This window comes from Mus caroli, chromosome 19 (assembly GCF_900094665.2).
Source record: "Mus caroli chromosome 19, CAROLI_EIJ_v1.1, whole genome shotgun sequence".
Lineage (NCBI taxonomy): Eukaryota > Metazoa > Chordata > Mammalia > Rodentia > Muridae > Mus > Mus caroli.
Window position 1 is genome coordinate 35,442,257 of NC_034588.1, and position 12,125 is coordinate 35,454,381.

At 40.3% G+C, this 12,125-nt stretch overlaps 1 protein-coding gene across 5 annotated transcripts in view; it reads left to right on the plus strand.

Annotated features, from left to right (window-relative positions):
* Tbc1d12 (TBC1 domain family member 12) overlaps positions 1 to 12,125 on the plus strand; it is a 74,320-nt gene that overhangs the window by 36,213 nt on the left and 25,982 nt on the right. For all 5 annotated transcript variants that reach the window (XM_021151623.1, XM_021151624.2, XM_029472731.1 and 2 more), the window contains one exon: positions 1,053 to 1,168. In XM_021151623.1, the coding sequence (XP_021007282.1) occupies positions 1,053 to 1,168 (116 nt within the window). The remainder of the gene's footprint in view (positions 1 to 1,052; positions 1,169 to 12,125) is intronic.

Below are 12,125 nucleotides of genomic sequence, written 5' to 3' on the forward strand. Positions count from 1 at the left end.
TGCCTCTGCCTCCCGAGTGCTGGGATCAAAGGCATGCGCCACCACGCCCGGCTAAGATTTATTTGTTTATTATATATAAATACACTGTAGCTGTCTTCAGACACACCAGAAGAGGGCATCAGATCCCATTACAGATACTTGTTGAGCCACCATGTGGCTGCTGGGATTTGAACTCAGGACCTCTGGAAGAGCAGTCAGTGCTCTTAACCGCTGAGCCATCTCTCCAGCTCTTTTCTTTTCTTTTTTTTTTTTTTTTTTTTTTTTGGTTTTTCGAGACAGGGTTTCTCTGTGTAGCCCTGGCTGTCCTGGAACTCACTCAGTAGACCAGGCTTTGAACTCAGAAATCTGCCTGCCTCTGCCTCCCAAGTGCTGGGATTAAAGGCACCGCCAACACTGCTCGGCTACATTGTGTCTCTTAATAGATTATCATATTTAATGAATTAAAGTAACATTATTAAAAAGGTTTTTAGTTTAGTAAAGTGTATTGTGTTTTACTCTATAATTTTGTATATCATGTATTGATAAATTGTTTAAAATTAGATTAAAGAAGTCTACTTATAAGGCCAGACTTCCTCCTCTTGAGGGGTATGTATCTGTAGCAGTTAGATTCACAAAAGCCTGAACTCTAAAGCCTGCATTATATTAGACTCTCACTGCCCTCTTCAGAGAGCTCTTTTGAAGCAGGACACTTGGTTCCCTGTATCCTGGCTCATCATTTCCACCACTCAGCTAAGGAATAAAACGTAAGCTTGTCTGCTTGTAGGTTATTCAGAGCATAGGTAGATGATCCTACTGAGGGCAGTGAGACACAGGGCCCGAAGACCCTTCCCAGTTCATCTACAGAGTAGCTCTCTCCTCCTTTCTCCTGACACATTTTGGTACTTTTTATATAATATTAATTCATAATTTAAGCTCTCCTAGGAAATAAAAAGGATTTTATTTGTTTTCTTCATATTTTAGACCCATAATAATACCCTTAATAACACAGGTTTAATAATACATAATGAAAATTAGGAAAATCTCCACCTAAATTGTATCCTTATTTGCCCTAGGAGTACGAAGCTCGAACAGGGAGGACCTGTAAAGCACCCCCTCAGTCTTCAAGACGTAAGAGTTTTGCGTTGGAGCCACTTTCTACCACTGCCCTGATTCTTGAGGACCGACCACCGTAAGTGTTTAGTGAGCTCTAGGTACATCGTTTTACTCAAGCCTAGGTTGAATTGTTTTTACTGTCTCATTTTAAACAGAGCTTAAATCCAGAATGACATTTCTTTGTTTTGTTTGAGATAGAACCTCATTTAACCCAGGCTGGCTTCAAACCCAGTATCTTCATGCTGTTCCACCCAGTGGTGGGATGATTGGCGTGCTTTGCCATGTATCCAAAAACAAACAAGGAAAAACATATTGATGTTCAGGCTTTATCTGGTCAGTCTCACTATGTAGCTATGGTTGTCCTAGAACTCAGTATGTAGACCACGTTGGTCTCAAAGTCATAGAAATCTGCCTCCTTGTACCTCCTGAGTGCTGGAATTAAAGGTATGCACCTCCACAGCCAGCCACTATAAAATAAAACCTGTGTTCTTTCCAGGAATGATGGTGTATACCTGTATCCCTCTTATCCAGGGGCCGAGGTAGGAGCATCAATTGAAAACACAAGTGTGTGGTCAGACTGGAAGATACATACATGCATACATACACAGATACACACACAGACATGCCGCAGATCCTCTGGGTCCCTGTGTCTGCGTAAAACTGGTCTCTAGAGTAGGTGGGCAAAGCTTAGGATTAATTTGACAAACAGACACACACACAGGAGAGGTGTTGAATCTGAATGTAATGTTCTGGTCGAGCCTCAGACTTTTTATATTGCAGCGAATATCAAAAATTGTAAATTATAACAGGCAAGGTACATTGAAGTTTTCCAGGTGCAAGAGGAGTGACTTCAAAAGGAACCAGATAAATGTTTACACTAGAGATTAGCACAGATGCAAGAGTTTCACACTTTAGTGTTAATAGCACCAGGGGGTTGTTAACTCTTGGCAGACTTCAAGAGTAATGTAGTGTCACTGACCCCGAAATTCTCTAGGCCTTGTTAAATCTTATCTTGTCTGGAGAATCCTCATTATCAGGATAGTATATTAACTCGCTCTTGGTATGGAATGCAGCCTGTAGTAAAGATTTCTATCTCAGTGAGATTTTCAGTCTCTTACTGCAGACAACTGAGTTAATGGCTCTGATTTATTGTAGTGCTTAATTAGTTACTGAATAGGTTAAGCTCCTTGCTGCTATCTGGGATCTTGGAACACTGGGAGAGGCTTTAGCTAATTCAGAATACAATCTTAAAAGGCATTTACAATAAGGTAATACTAAATAGAGAGCAGTGGATCCATACACTAGACTAACGCGGGAGCGGAAAATTAATTATATGGTTTATATAGATTAGGGAGAGAGTGCCAGACTCCAGGAAGAGAGTTTCCTTGAAACTCTTTGCTTCATGAGCCAGCTTCCCAGCTTTCACTTTGTCAAACTGACTCAACCAAAGTATGTGGCACAGACACACACACACACAGACACAGACACAGACACACACACACACACACACACACACACACACAGACGGATTTTTATCTTAGAACTGTACCATCACCACTAAAACCAGCATGTTTTTTGTTTCTATTTCAACACAGTGTTCTTTATTTTATGGCAAGTATTGTTTAGGAGAATTATTTTGGTTTTGATGTTTAATATATATTTAAGATATACATGCCTTTGCCTTTTATATCATATAACTACTGAATTTCAACCAGCTAGAGAGATGGCTTAGTGGTTAAGAGCACTAGCTGCTATTTGAGAGGACCCAGGTTGACTCAGTGCCCACTTAGGAGCTCAGAACCATCTGTAACCAGTTCCAGGCCTTCTTCTGGCCTCCGTGGGTACCAGGCATGTGCACAGGCACACATGCACTTAAAATACCCATGCAAAAAATAATAATAATATAATTTTTAAAAATTAGGGGTTGGACCACATTTAGCAATAAAATTCTTACTTAGAATGTGCAAGGCCCTGGGTTCAATCCCCAGGAAGAATCTATGGTTTAATGACGGAAAATCATTTTTTGCTTTTGTTTGTCTTTGGCTTTGTTTTGTAGTGTCCACAGTGTTGCTATAATTCAGAATAATGTTTATATTTTTCCAGAAAAAAGCAATACTTACTAGAGCAATACTATTTGTTTCTTAATCTCTTTTCCTCTCTCTGAGTCTCCTGGGTATGTTTTGTTGTTGATAATTTTGTTTTTCTTTCATTTTTCTGGTCTGCATCTGTTACCTTGTTGAACATAAATAGAGTATCTGATGTTAAGCAAAAGTGGAATGTTTTGTAGATGCTTTCAAAGAAGAAGAAGGGCTGGACTTCAAGAACATTTAGGACTAAAAAGTTGTGGCCCTCATACAACTTTTTTCCTTAGTTAAGGTTTTATTGCTGTGAAGAAACACCATAACCATGGTAACCCCTGCAAAGAAAACCTTTTAATTGGGATTGTCTTACACTTAAGAGGTTTAATCTTTATCATCATGGCTAGAAGCATGGCAGCGTGCAGGCAGACATGGTGCTGGGGAGCTGAGAGTTCTTTTTTTTTTTTTTTTTTTCGAGACAGGGTTTCTCTGTGTAGTCCTGGCTGTCCTGGAACTCACTTTGTAGACCAGGCTGGCCTCGAACTCAGAAATCCGCCTGCCTCTGCCTCCCGAGTGCTGGGATTAAAGGCGTGCGCCACCACGCCCGGCTCTGGAGCTGAGAGTTCTATACCTGGATCCACAGGCAGCAGGAAGAGAACCCTCAAACAACTCTCTTCGTTATTTTTTAAAAGAGTTATTTATTTATTTTATGTATATGAGTACACTGTGCTCTCTTCAGAAACACCAGAAGAGGGCATTAAATCCCATTACAGATAGCTATGAGCTATCATGTGGTTGCTGGGAATTGAACTCAGGACCCCTGGAAGAGCAGTCAGTGTTCTTATTCACTGAGCCATCTCACCAGCCCTCAAACAACTTTCTAATTGGATAGATTTGGGTTGCAGAATGACCTGTACGTGACATATTATTACTCATTGATCTCCATAGTTAATTGGACTGATTGACCTATTTGTCTGGGTGGAGGTCTTTCACTCCTTCACATGTATTAAAGGGTTCCTGAAGGAATTGCCACTGGCAAGAAAGCAGACTGTAGAGGGAGAGAGAAGAATGAAAACTCAGGCCAGTGCCATTTTTGTGGGCACTAGGCCAAGACCTCCAGAGACTGACCCTCTGGTTTATTTTCCTTATACATTTAACTACGGAATTTGTTGTGGCCTTTACATGAAGAATGAATTCTATTGGCTGATAAACAGAGCTCAGGTCTAGGACCTAGAGACAGATCTGTGATAAGCATACGGACAGATCCTATCGGAGGATGCAAAGCACATGGGGCCTCTTCCGTAGGGATATGCTCTCTTCACTTGAGAGCTGAAGCTCAGGACTAGGACAGTGCATATTGGGAGGTTCCAGAGGGCTGGCTCATAGAAGAACAGAGAGATCATCAGATTTTCACTCTGGCATTCCAGGTGACTAGGTGTTATTCATTTCCTGCCTCTGAAGAAAACAGGCCCACATGATTAACAGTCCTGGTTTCTGCAGTGTTATTCTAAGCTGTGCTTTCTACACATGTCCTTCTTAAGGCAGTGTGCTTGGTTGAAGAGGATGGCCTGCCTGATGGAGAAGGACAAGTGTGTAAGCAGTCACACTCCCCTGCTAGATACCTCTAAGTAAGTTCTCAGTGTAGGAAGTTTATTCTCAATACTTTTTCTATTGATGTTTTTTTTTTTTTTTAATCATTTTAGGAACCTGGTAATGGATGCTGAGAGCACTGACTCAAAGCTGTTATTCCAGCACTTGGATAGCTGAGGCAAAAGCATTGCCGGAAGTTAGACACTAACCTATGCTCTGTAGTGATGTTTGGGCCAACCTTGGGGTATGCAGTGAAATCCCGGTATCATCCTCCCTTCCCCGCAAGCTCCTATAGTTAATAATGAGACCATGTAGAACTTTCATTTCAGACTTCCAGGTATAAAAACAAATGAGGCCAAATTCAAGATTCCTTTTCTAGAACAGTCATTTGCAGGAAAGCATGAATGCTTACTTAAGCAAGGAAAGAACATTTGGTTGAGGGTCTTTAGATAGACTCCTGGCGTGGTAGGTAACTTGAGTTTCCATCCTAAACTTCTAAAATTCATTTTAAACAACAGATACTTTACAAGAATATAAATGCTTTCTCACAAGAAGTTTCTACAGTATTTGAACCCTTCACACCTTGGTTTTTTACGTTGTGCACCCTTTCCATCGTCTTTATTACCTCTGTTCATGGTAGTGTCTTCACCGGACTGCAGCCTCCTTATCCGTACTTCCTCTCATGTTTCTATTCTTTTTTTTTTCCCCCTGAGACAGGGTTGCTCTGTGTAGCCCTGGCTGTCCTGGAACTCACTTTGTAGACCAGGCTGGCCTCAAACTCAGAAATTCGCCTGCCTCTACCTCCCAAGTGCTGAGATTAAAGGGGTGTGCCACCACTGCCCAGCTGTTTCTATTCTTTTAAGTGCTAGGATATATCTTTTTTTAAAAAAGATTTTTTTTTTTTATGTATATGAGTACCCTGTAGCTGTCTTCAGACACACCAGAAGAAGGCATCAGATTCTATTACAGATGGTTGTGAGCCACCATGTGGTTGCTGGGAATTGAACTCAGGACCTCTAGAAGAGCAGTCAGTGCTCTTAACTACTGAGTCATCTCTTCGGCCCCAACCCTGTCTTTATTTTTTAATTAATTAATTAATTTTTAAAAATTTATTTACATTTCAAGTGCTATCCCCTTACCCGGTTCCCTCCCCACCCCCGAAACTCCCTATCCCATCCCCCATCCTCCTGCTTCTATGAGGATGTTCCTTCACCCATCCACTCACTCTCACCTCCCCACCCTCGATTCCCCTACACTGGGGCATCTATCAAGCCTTCTTAAGACCAAAAACCTCTCCTCCCATTGATTCCGGACAAGGCCATACTCTGCTACATATGCAGCTGGAGCCATGTGTACTCCTTGGTTGGTGAGCTCTGGGAGGTCTGGTTGGTTGATATTGTTGTTCTTCCTATGGGGTTTCAAACCCTTTCAGCTCCTTCAGTCCTTTCTCTAGCTTCTCCATTGGGGACCCCACACTTAGTGCATTGGTTGGTTGTGAGCATCTGACTCTGTTTATAAAACTCTAGCAGGGCCTCTCAGGAGACAGCTCTATCAGGCTCCTTTCAGCAAGCATTTCTTAGCATCCACAATAGTATCAGAGTTTGGTGACTGTATCTGGGATTGTCTCTGGATGGCCTTTCCTTCAGTTTCTGCTCTGCACTTTGTCTCCATATTTGCTCCTGGGAGTATTTTGTTCCCCTTTCTAAGAAGGATCGAAACACCCACGCTTTGGTCTTCCTTCTTCTTGAGCTTCATGTGTGAACTGTATTTTGGATATTCAGAGCTTTTGGGCTAATATCCACTTATCAGTGAGTGCATACCATGTGTGATCTTTTGTGATTGGGTTACCTCACTCGGGATGATATTTTCTAGTTCTGTCCATTTGCCTAAGAATTTCACAAATTCAATTGAATAGTACTCCATCATGTAAATGTACCACATTTTCTATATCCATTCTCTGTTGAAGGACATCTGGGTTATTTCCAGCTTTTGGCTATTATAAATAAGGCTGCTATGAACATAGTGGAACATGTGTCCTTTGTTATATGTTGGAGCATCTTCTGGGTATATGCCCAGGAGTGGTATAGCTGGGTCCTCAGGTAATACTATGTTCAATTTTCTGAGGAACTGCCAGACTTTCCAGAGTTGTTGTACCAGAGGATATATCTTTACATATATTTTTATATGTTGACATCTTCACTCTTCCAGTGATATCTACTTCTTTTTAAAAAATTTTCCTCTTACTTATTTAGTTTACTTTATGTGTATGAGTGTTTTGCCTGCATATGTGTCTGGTGCCTGCTGAGGTCAGAAGAAGGGATTGAATCCCCTGGAAATGGAGTTACAGTTATGAGCCTCTGTGTGGGTGCTGGGAACCAGTCCAGTTCTCTTAACCTCTGAGCCATCTCTCCAGCCCCTATATCTACTTTTTAAATCCTTTATGACAGCCTGCATAAACTTCTTGAAATAATATGAATTGAAATTGGCTTGAAATAATAGTCTATACATTGTATTTGTGTATGAGCTCAGCCTACTGAAATTGTATAAGCACCTGAAAAAGGACTTGTCTTGTTTTTATTTTATTAGTCTAAAATTAATAATTTATTAAAACAAGTATTGGAGCTTTTTCACTCCATGCATCTGGTCATCTGTAACCTAGAGATTAAGTGTGATTTCTGTTCCGTTCATCTCTGAGTTGCTATAATGAATTGTCCTTAAATTTGAATGAGGCTGTTTTAGAAGGGAACTGATTTATGTGTCTTATATTAGTGTCACTTAAACCAATTGTATCTTGAAACAGTGCTGGAATGTGGGAATGCTTAATCACTCCTTGCTTATTTCTACATAAATGAGTTGAAAATAGGTGTAGAAAACTGAGGTAAATGAAAGTTTAGTGTTATGAAGGATAAAATCAGATGGTAACACCTGGGTGCAGCCTGAGTACCAACTAGAACGCCTAACCTTTCTCCCAAAGAGTGACTTCTGATGGATTTAGGTCAGATACCAGCTAGCCAGCCAGAGGCTGAGAAGTTGGAGCAGAGACCTTAGTAATTTTGTAGTTTATTTTTTTCTGTTTGTGGATGCAGACAGGTTCAAGTTAGCATGTTTTTATTTTGAAACCAGGTCTTACTATATAACACAGGCTGAAGAGCCAGTGCTCTTAACCACTAAACCACCTCTTCAGCCACCCCCACACCCGCTTTATTTCTTCACACAGGTTGTAAAAATGATTGAATTTTTAGAAAAAGTAAATACCTTAATTTTCTGTGTATGCACTGTTTCTTTTTTTGTTTACTGCACAGCATATCGATACCCACCAGTCACGGGATGGAAGCTCTCTCCTCTCCTTCAGATGTTAGACATTGCTGAACATGGTGACACTCAAGCCAAGATGGCTGATCTCTCTCAGTTCAAGGCCAGCCTGGTCTATATAGAGAAATTCCATTGAAGCCTTATCTCAAAATAAAATAACAACACAGATTGATAGAATATTTACTATGTGGTTGATTCAACTTTGTATTTTAATAGCTGAATACCTATTATACATTTTGTGTATGATTAACTGGAGAAGTCAGCACTGGAACTTAGAGTTAGGGAGTAAGCCAATTATTTACACAGATTTTAAAAGTTTATATCTAATACTTATTTTGAACATTCATTTTTAAAGCACTAAAACTGCAATGAAGATATATAGTGTAAAATTGTCTGCTAACATGAGTTTTCTGTGTGTGAGTGGCAGGTTGAAAGTATTAGAATATTTTTCCAGTCTCTACTCCCAGGTCACAGCATGGACTATTATGCTCTCTTGCCGACTTCTCTGTGTTATCATTTTCCTTCTGCTGGAAGACCCTTTAATGCTTCTTTCAGTGTTGGTGTGTTGGCAGTAACTAATTTTCTGAGTATTTTAGTATTTTTCATTTCTGCTTTCCTCAGATTATGGTATGCTTCGGTATGTTTGTCTCCCTTTTGAGTTTGTCTTTGTATGTGTAGTCTTCTAATTACTAAACTTTTAGACTCTGTTTCTTTTCTTTTTGTTGTTTGTTGTTTTTTTGCTGGTTTTTTGGTTGTTTGTTTGTTTGTTTAAGACAAGGTTTCACTGTGGAGTCCTGGCTGTCATGGAACTGGCTTTGTAGACCAGGCTGGCCTTGAACTTACAGAGATCTGCCCACCTCTGCCTCCTGAGTGCTGGCATTAAAGATGTACACCACCACTGCCCAGCTATTTTTAATGATTTCAGATTTATTTTATGTGTTTGAATATTTTGCCTCTGTGTATATGTGTGTAGCACAACAAGTGCTTTTCAGTGCTGAGCCACAGCTCTACCTCCCGTGGTTTTTATTATAGGTTTAATTTAATGTCACCAATATTTTTCTTCAATATGTAATCTGGAAATTTTACTTGAGGTGTTTCTAAAGTTAGACATTATATTTTTCATCTATGATTGCCTTATTTGGGTGCTAGAGGCGAGCCTCAGAGGTCAGCATCTGCTATCAATGAGGCTCTAGGTTCTCTCTGCAATAGAAAGGAAAAAGGGAAGTTTCCTTTGGTTCTTGAGTTTCTTAGCATGTGTGTGATTTTGTGTGTGTGTGTGTGTGTGTCTATATGTTATATTTATAAAAGCATTTTAAGTCAGGTGTAATGGCACATACCTTTAAGCCCAGTAGTTGGGAGGCAGAGGCAAGTTGATCTCTGAGTGTTTGAGGCCAGCCAGAGCTACATAGTAGAGACTCCGTCTCTAAAACAGAGCAAAGCATACCTACCATATCTGGGGATCCATCCCATAATCAGCCGACAAACGCAGACACCATTGCATACACTAGCAAGATTTTGCTGAAAGGACCCTGATATAGCTGTCTCTTGTGAGACTATACCTAACAAACACAGAAGTGGATGTTCACAGTCAGCTATTGGATGGATCACAGGGCCCCCAATGGAGGAGCTAGAGAAAGTACCCAAGGAGCTAAAGGGATCTGCAGCCCTATATGTGGAACAACAATATGAACTAACCAGTACCCCCGGAGCTCTTGTCTCTAGCTGTATATGTATCAGTAGATGGCCTAGCCAGCCATCAGTGGAAAGAGAGACCCATTGGTCTTGCAAACTTTATATGCCTCAGTACAGGGGAATGCCAGGGCCAAGAAGTGGGAGTGGGTGGGTAGGGAGGTGTGTGTGGGGGGGAGAGTATGAGGGACTTTTGGGATAGCAATGGAAATGTAAATGAGGAAAATACCTAATTTAAAAACAAAACAAAAAAAAAAAAAACAGAGCAAAGCAAAGCCAAACAAAACAAAGCAAAGCAAAAAACAAAGCAAAACAAAAAACCCTAAAGCCCCAGAAGACAAAAGCAAACAAGCAAACAGGAAAAGCTATTTATTATCATTTTGTTATACAATTTTGTTACAGTGGCATTTTTGTGGGTAGACTTTTCTTGTTAAGTTCTGTGCTTTGCTTCTCTTTTGTGTAATGTAAAAGACACTGTACTTTGCATAATTGTATAGTTGACCTTTTGTATTCTTTTAATGATTTTTTTAGTCTGATATCAATTATTTAGAATTGGCTCGATCCTCTTTTTGTTACAAGAAGTCTTTAATTTTTAATTGTTTGTATACATGTGTGTCTGTATTGGTATGAGGGCAGGTGCCCCGAGACTCCAGAAGGTGTCCTATTCCCAGGGCTGAAGTCACAGACATGGATGCTAGGACCTGAACTTGAACAGGAAGTATCTTAACCAGAAACCATCTTTCTAGCCTTGGCTTGTGCTTTTTCATCTTCTGTTTGTTAGAGCAACTCCAGAGTAGCTTTCAGTCTTGGGCTAACTGTTTTTCATGCTGAGGTCGTGCCTGTATAAGAACTTGGTACTTTGAAAGTGTGCTGGATGCTCTTTTCTGCTGGCTCTTTCCTTGGCCACGAGTTAATTACTTACCCCAGATATGTGAGGGAAATCTCTGTAGGAGCCTTCTCTTTGTTCTAGCTATCTTAGATCCCCCAACTCCTGTCTGCTCAACTCAGAAAGACTGGATGATTGGTGGCATCATTTTATGCATTCCCTTTGCTGCTGAGACCTGGAAACTCCAGATGGTAACACCAGAAGTTTCCTCATAAAGATCAATGTCCTTTACTACTGGTCATGCATTGCCTGAGAACTGCTAGTTAGTGTATCTTCTAGTTGTATAAGACAAGAGGGTAAACTTTTCCTTTATGGCCTAAACAGAACTCTTAGACTTAATTCCTCCTTGCTATAACATACTGGAATAATCTGGTTAACTTGAAAAGAGAACAGGAGCTGGAGCATGGAATTTGAATATTTATAGTCACACCTTATTTACTATTGTTGTATGTGCACATGCATATACTCTTGTGCAGGTATATATGTGCCATGGCATATGTGTGGAGCTCACAGGCCGATTCTCAGGACTCAGTTCTTTCCTTCCATTGTGTGTTCTGGGGATTGGACTCAAGTTGCCTGGCTGAAGTGGTGAGCATTTTACTCACTGAGCCATCTCACCGACCCTACAAATTTATTTCTTTTTGAATTTTTATATATCTAATTACAAACTCTGTAAAGCCATTGACCCATATATATATGGGATTAACTGTCAAAACTTGTAGGGAGAATGTTATTTTTAAATTCTAATAAGAGGAAACCAGTTAGATAGTTTGTTACAAAGTACACCTGTATTTATCATGGACGTAAAAAATTGTACTTCTCAGTATTTACTTAAGGGAAGTGAAAATAGATGCTTGAAAGAATTAACATTAGTTCTTTATGCTAACTTTATTCATAAAAGTTCCATATTGGAAACAACCACCCAAATGTCCATCAATATGGATAAATAGATGGAATACTTTTCACAAGTTAAAAAGAAAACTTTATATACATCACACAGTTTAAACCTAGATTGAACAAAAGAAGAATTAGATATAAAGTCAAGCATGGTGACACATGCTTGTTCACCTGAACAGTTCAATCCTACTACTGTTCAGGAGGTTAAGCCAAGAGGATTGAGAGTGTGAGGCAGACCCGTGCAAAACGGAGCTTGACATGAGAAAATGTTATGGTTAGCTGGGTGGATCTCTGTGAGCTCGAGGCCAGCCTGGTCTATAGAGAGTGAGTTCCAGGACAGCCAGGGCTGCACAGAGAAACCCTGTCATGAAAAAATAAAACAAAAAAAAAGAAATTGTAAGGACCATGAACTAGTATGCAGTGATTGAAATCAAAGGTGGGATTTTATGAGATGTGGATTCAATATTGGGTATATAAAAGTTCTGAGGAAGCCGGGTGTGGTGGCGCACGCCTTTAATCCCAGCACTCGGGAGGCAGAGGCAGGCAGATTTCTGAGTTTGAGGCCAGCCTGGTCTACAGTG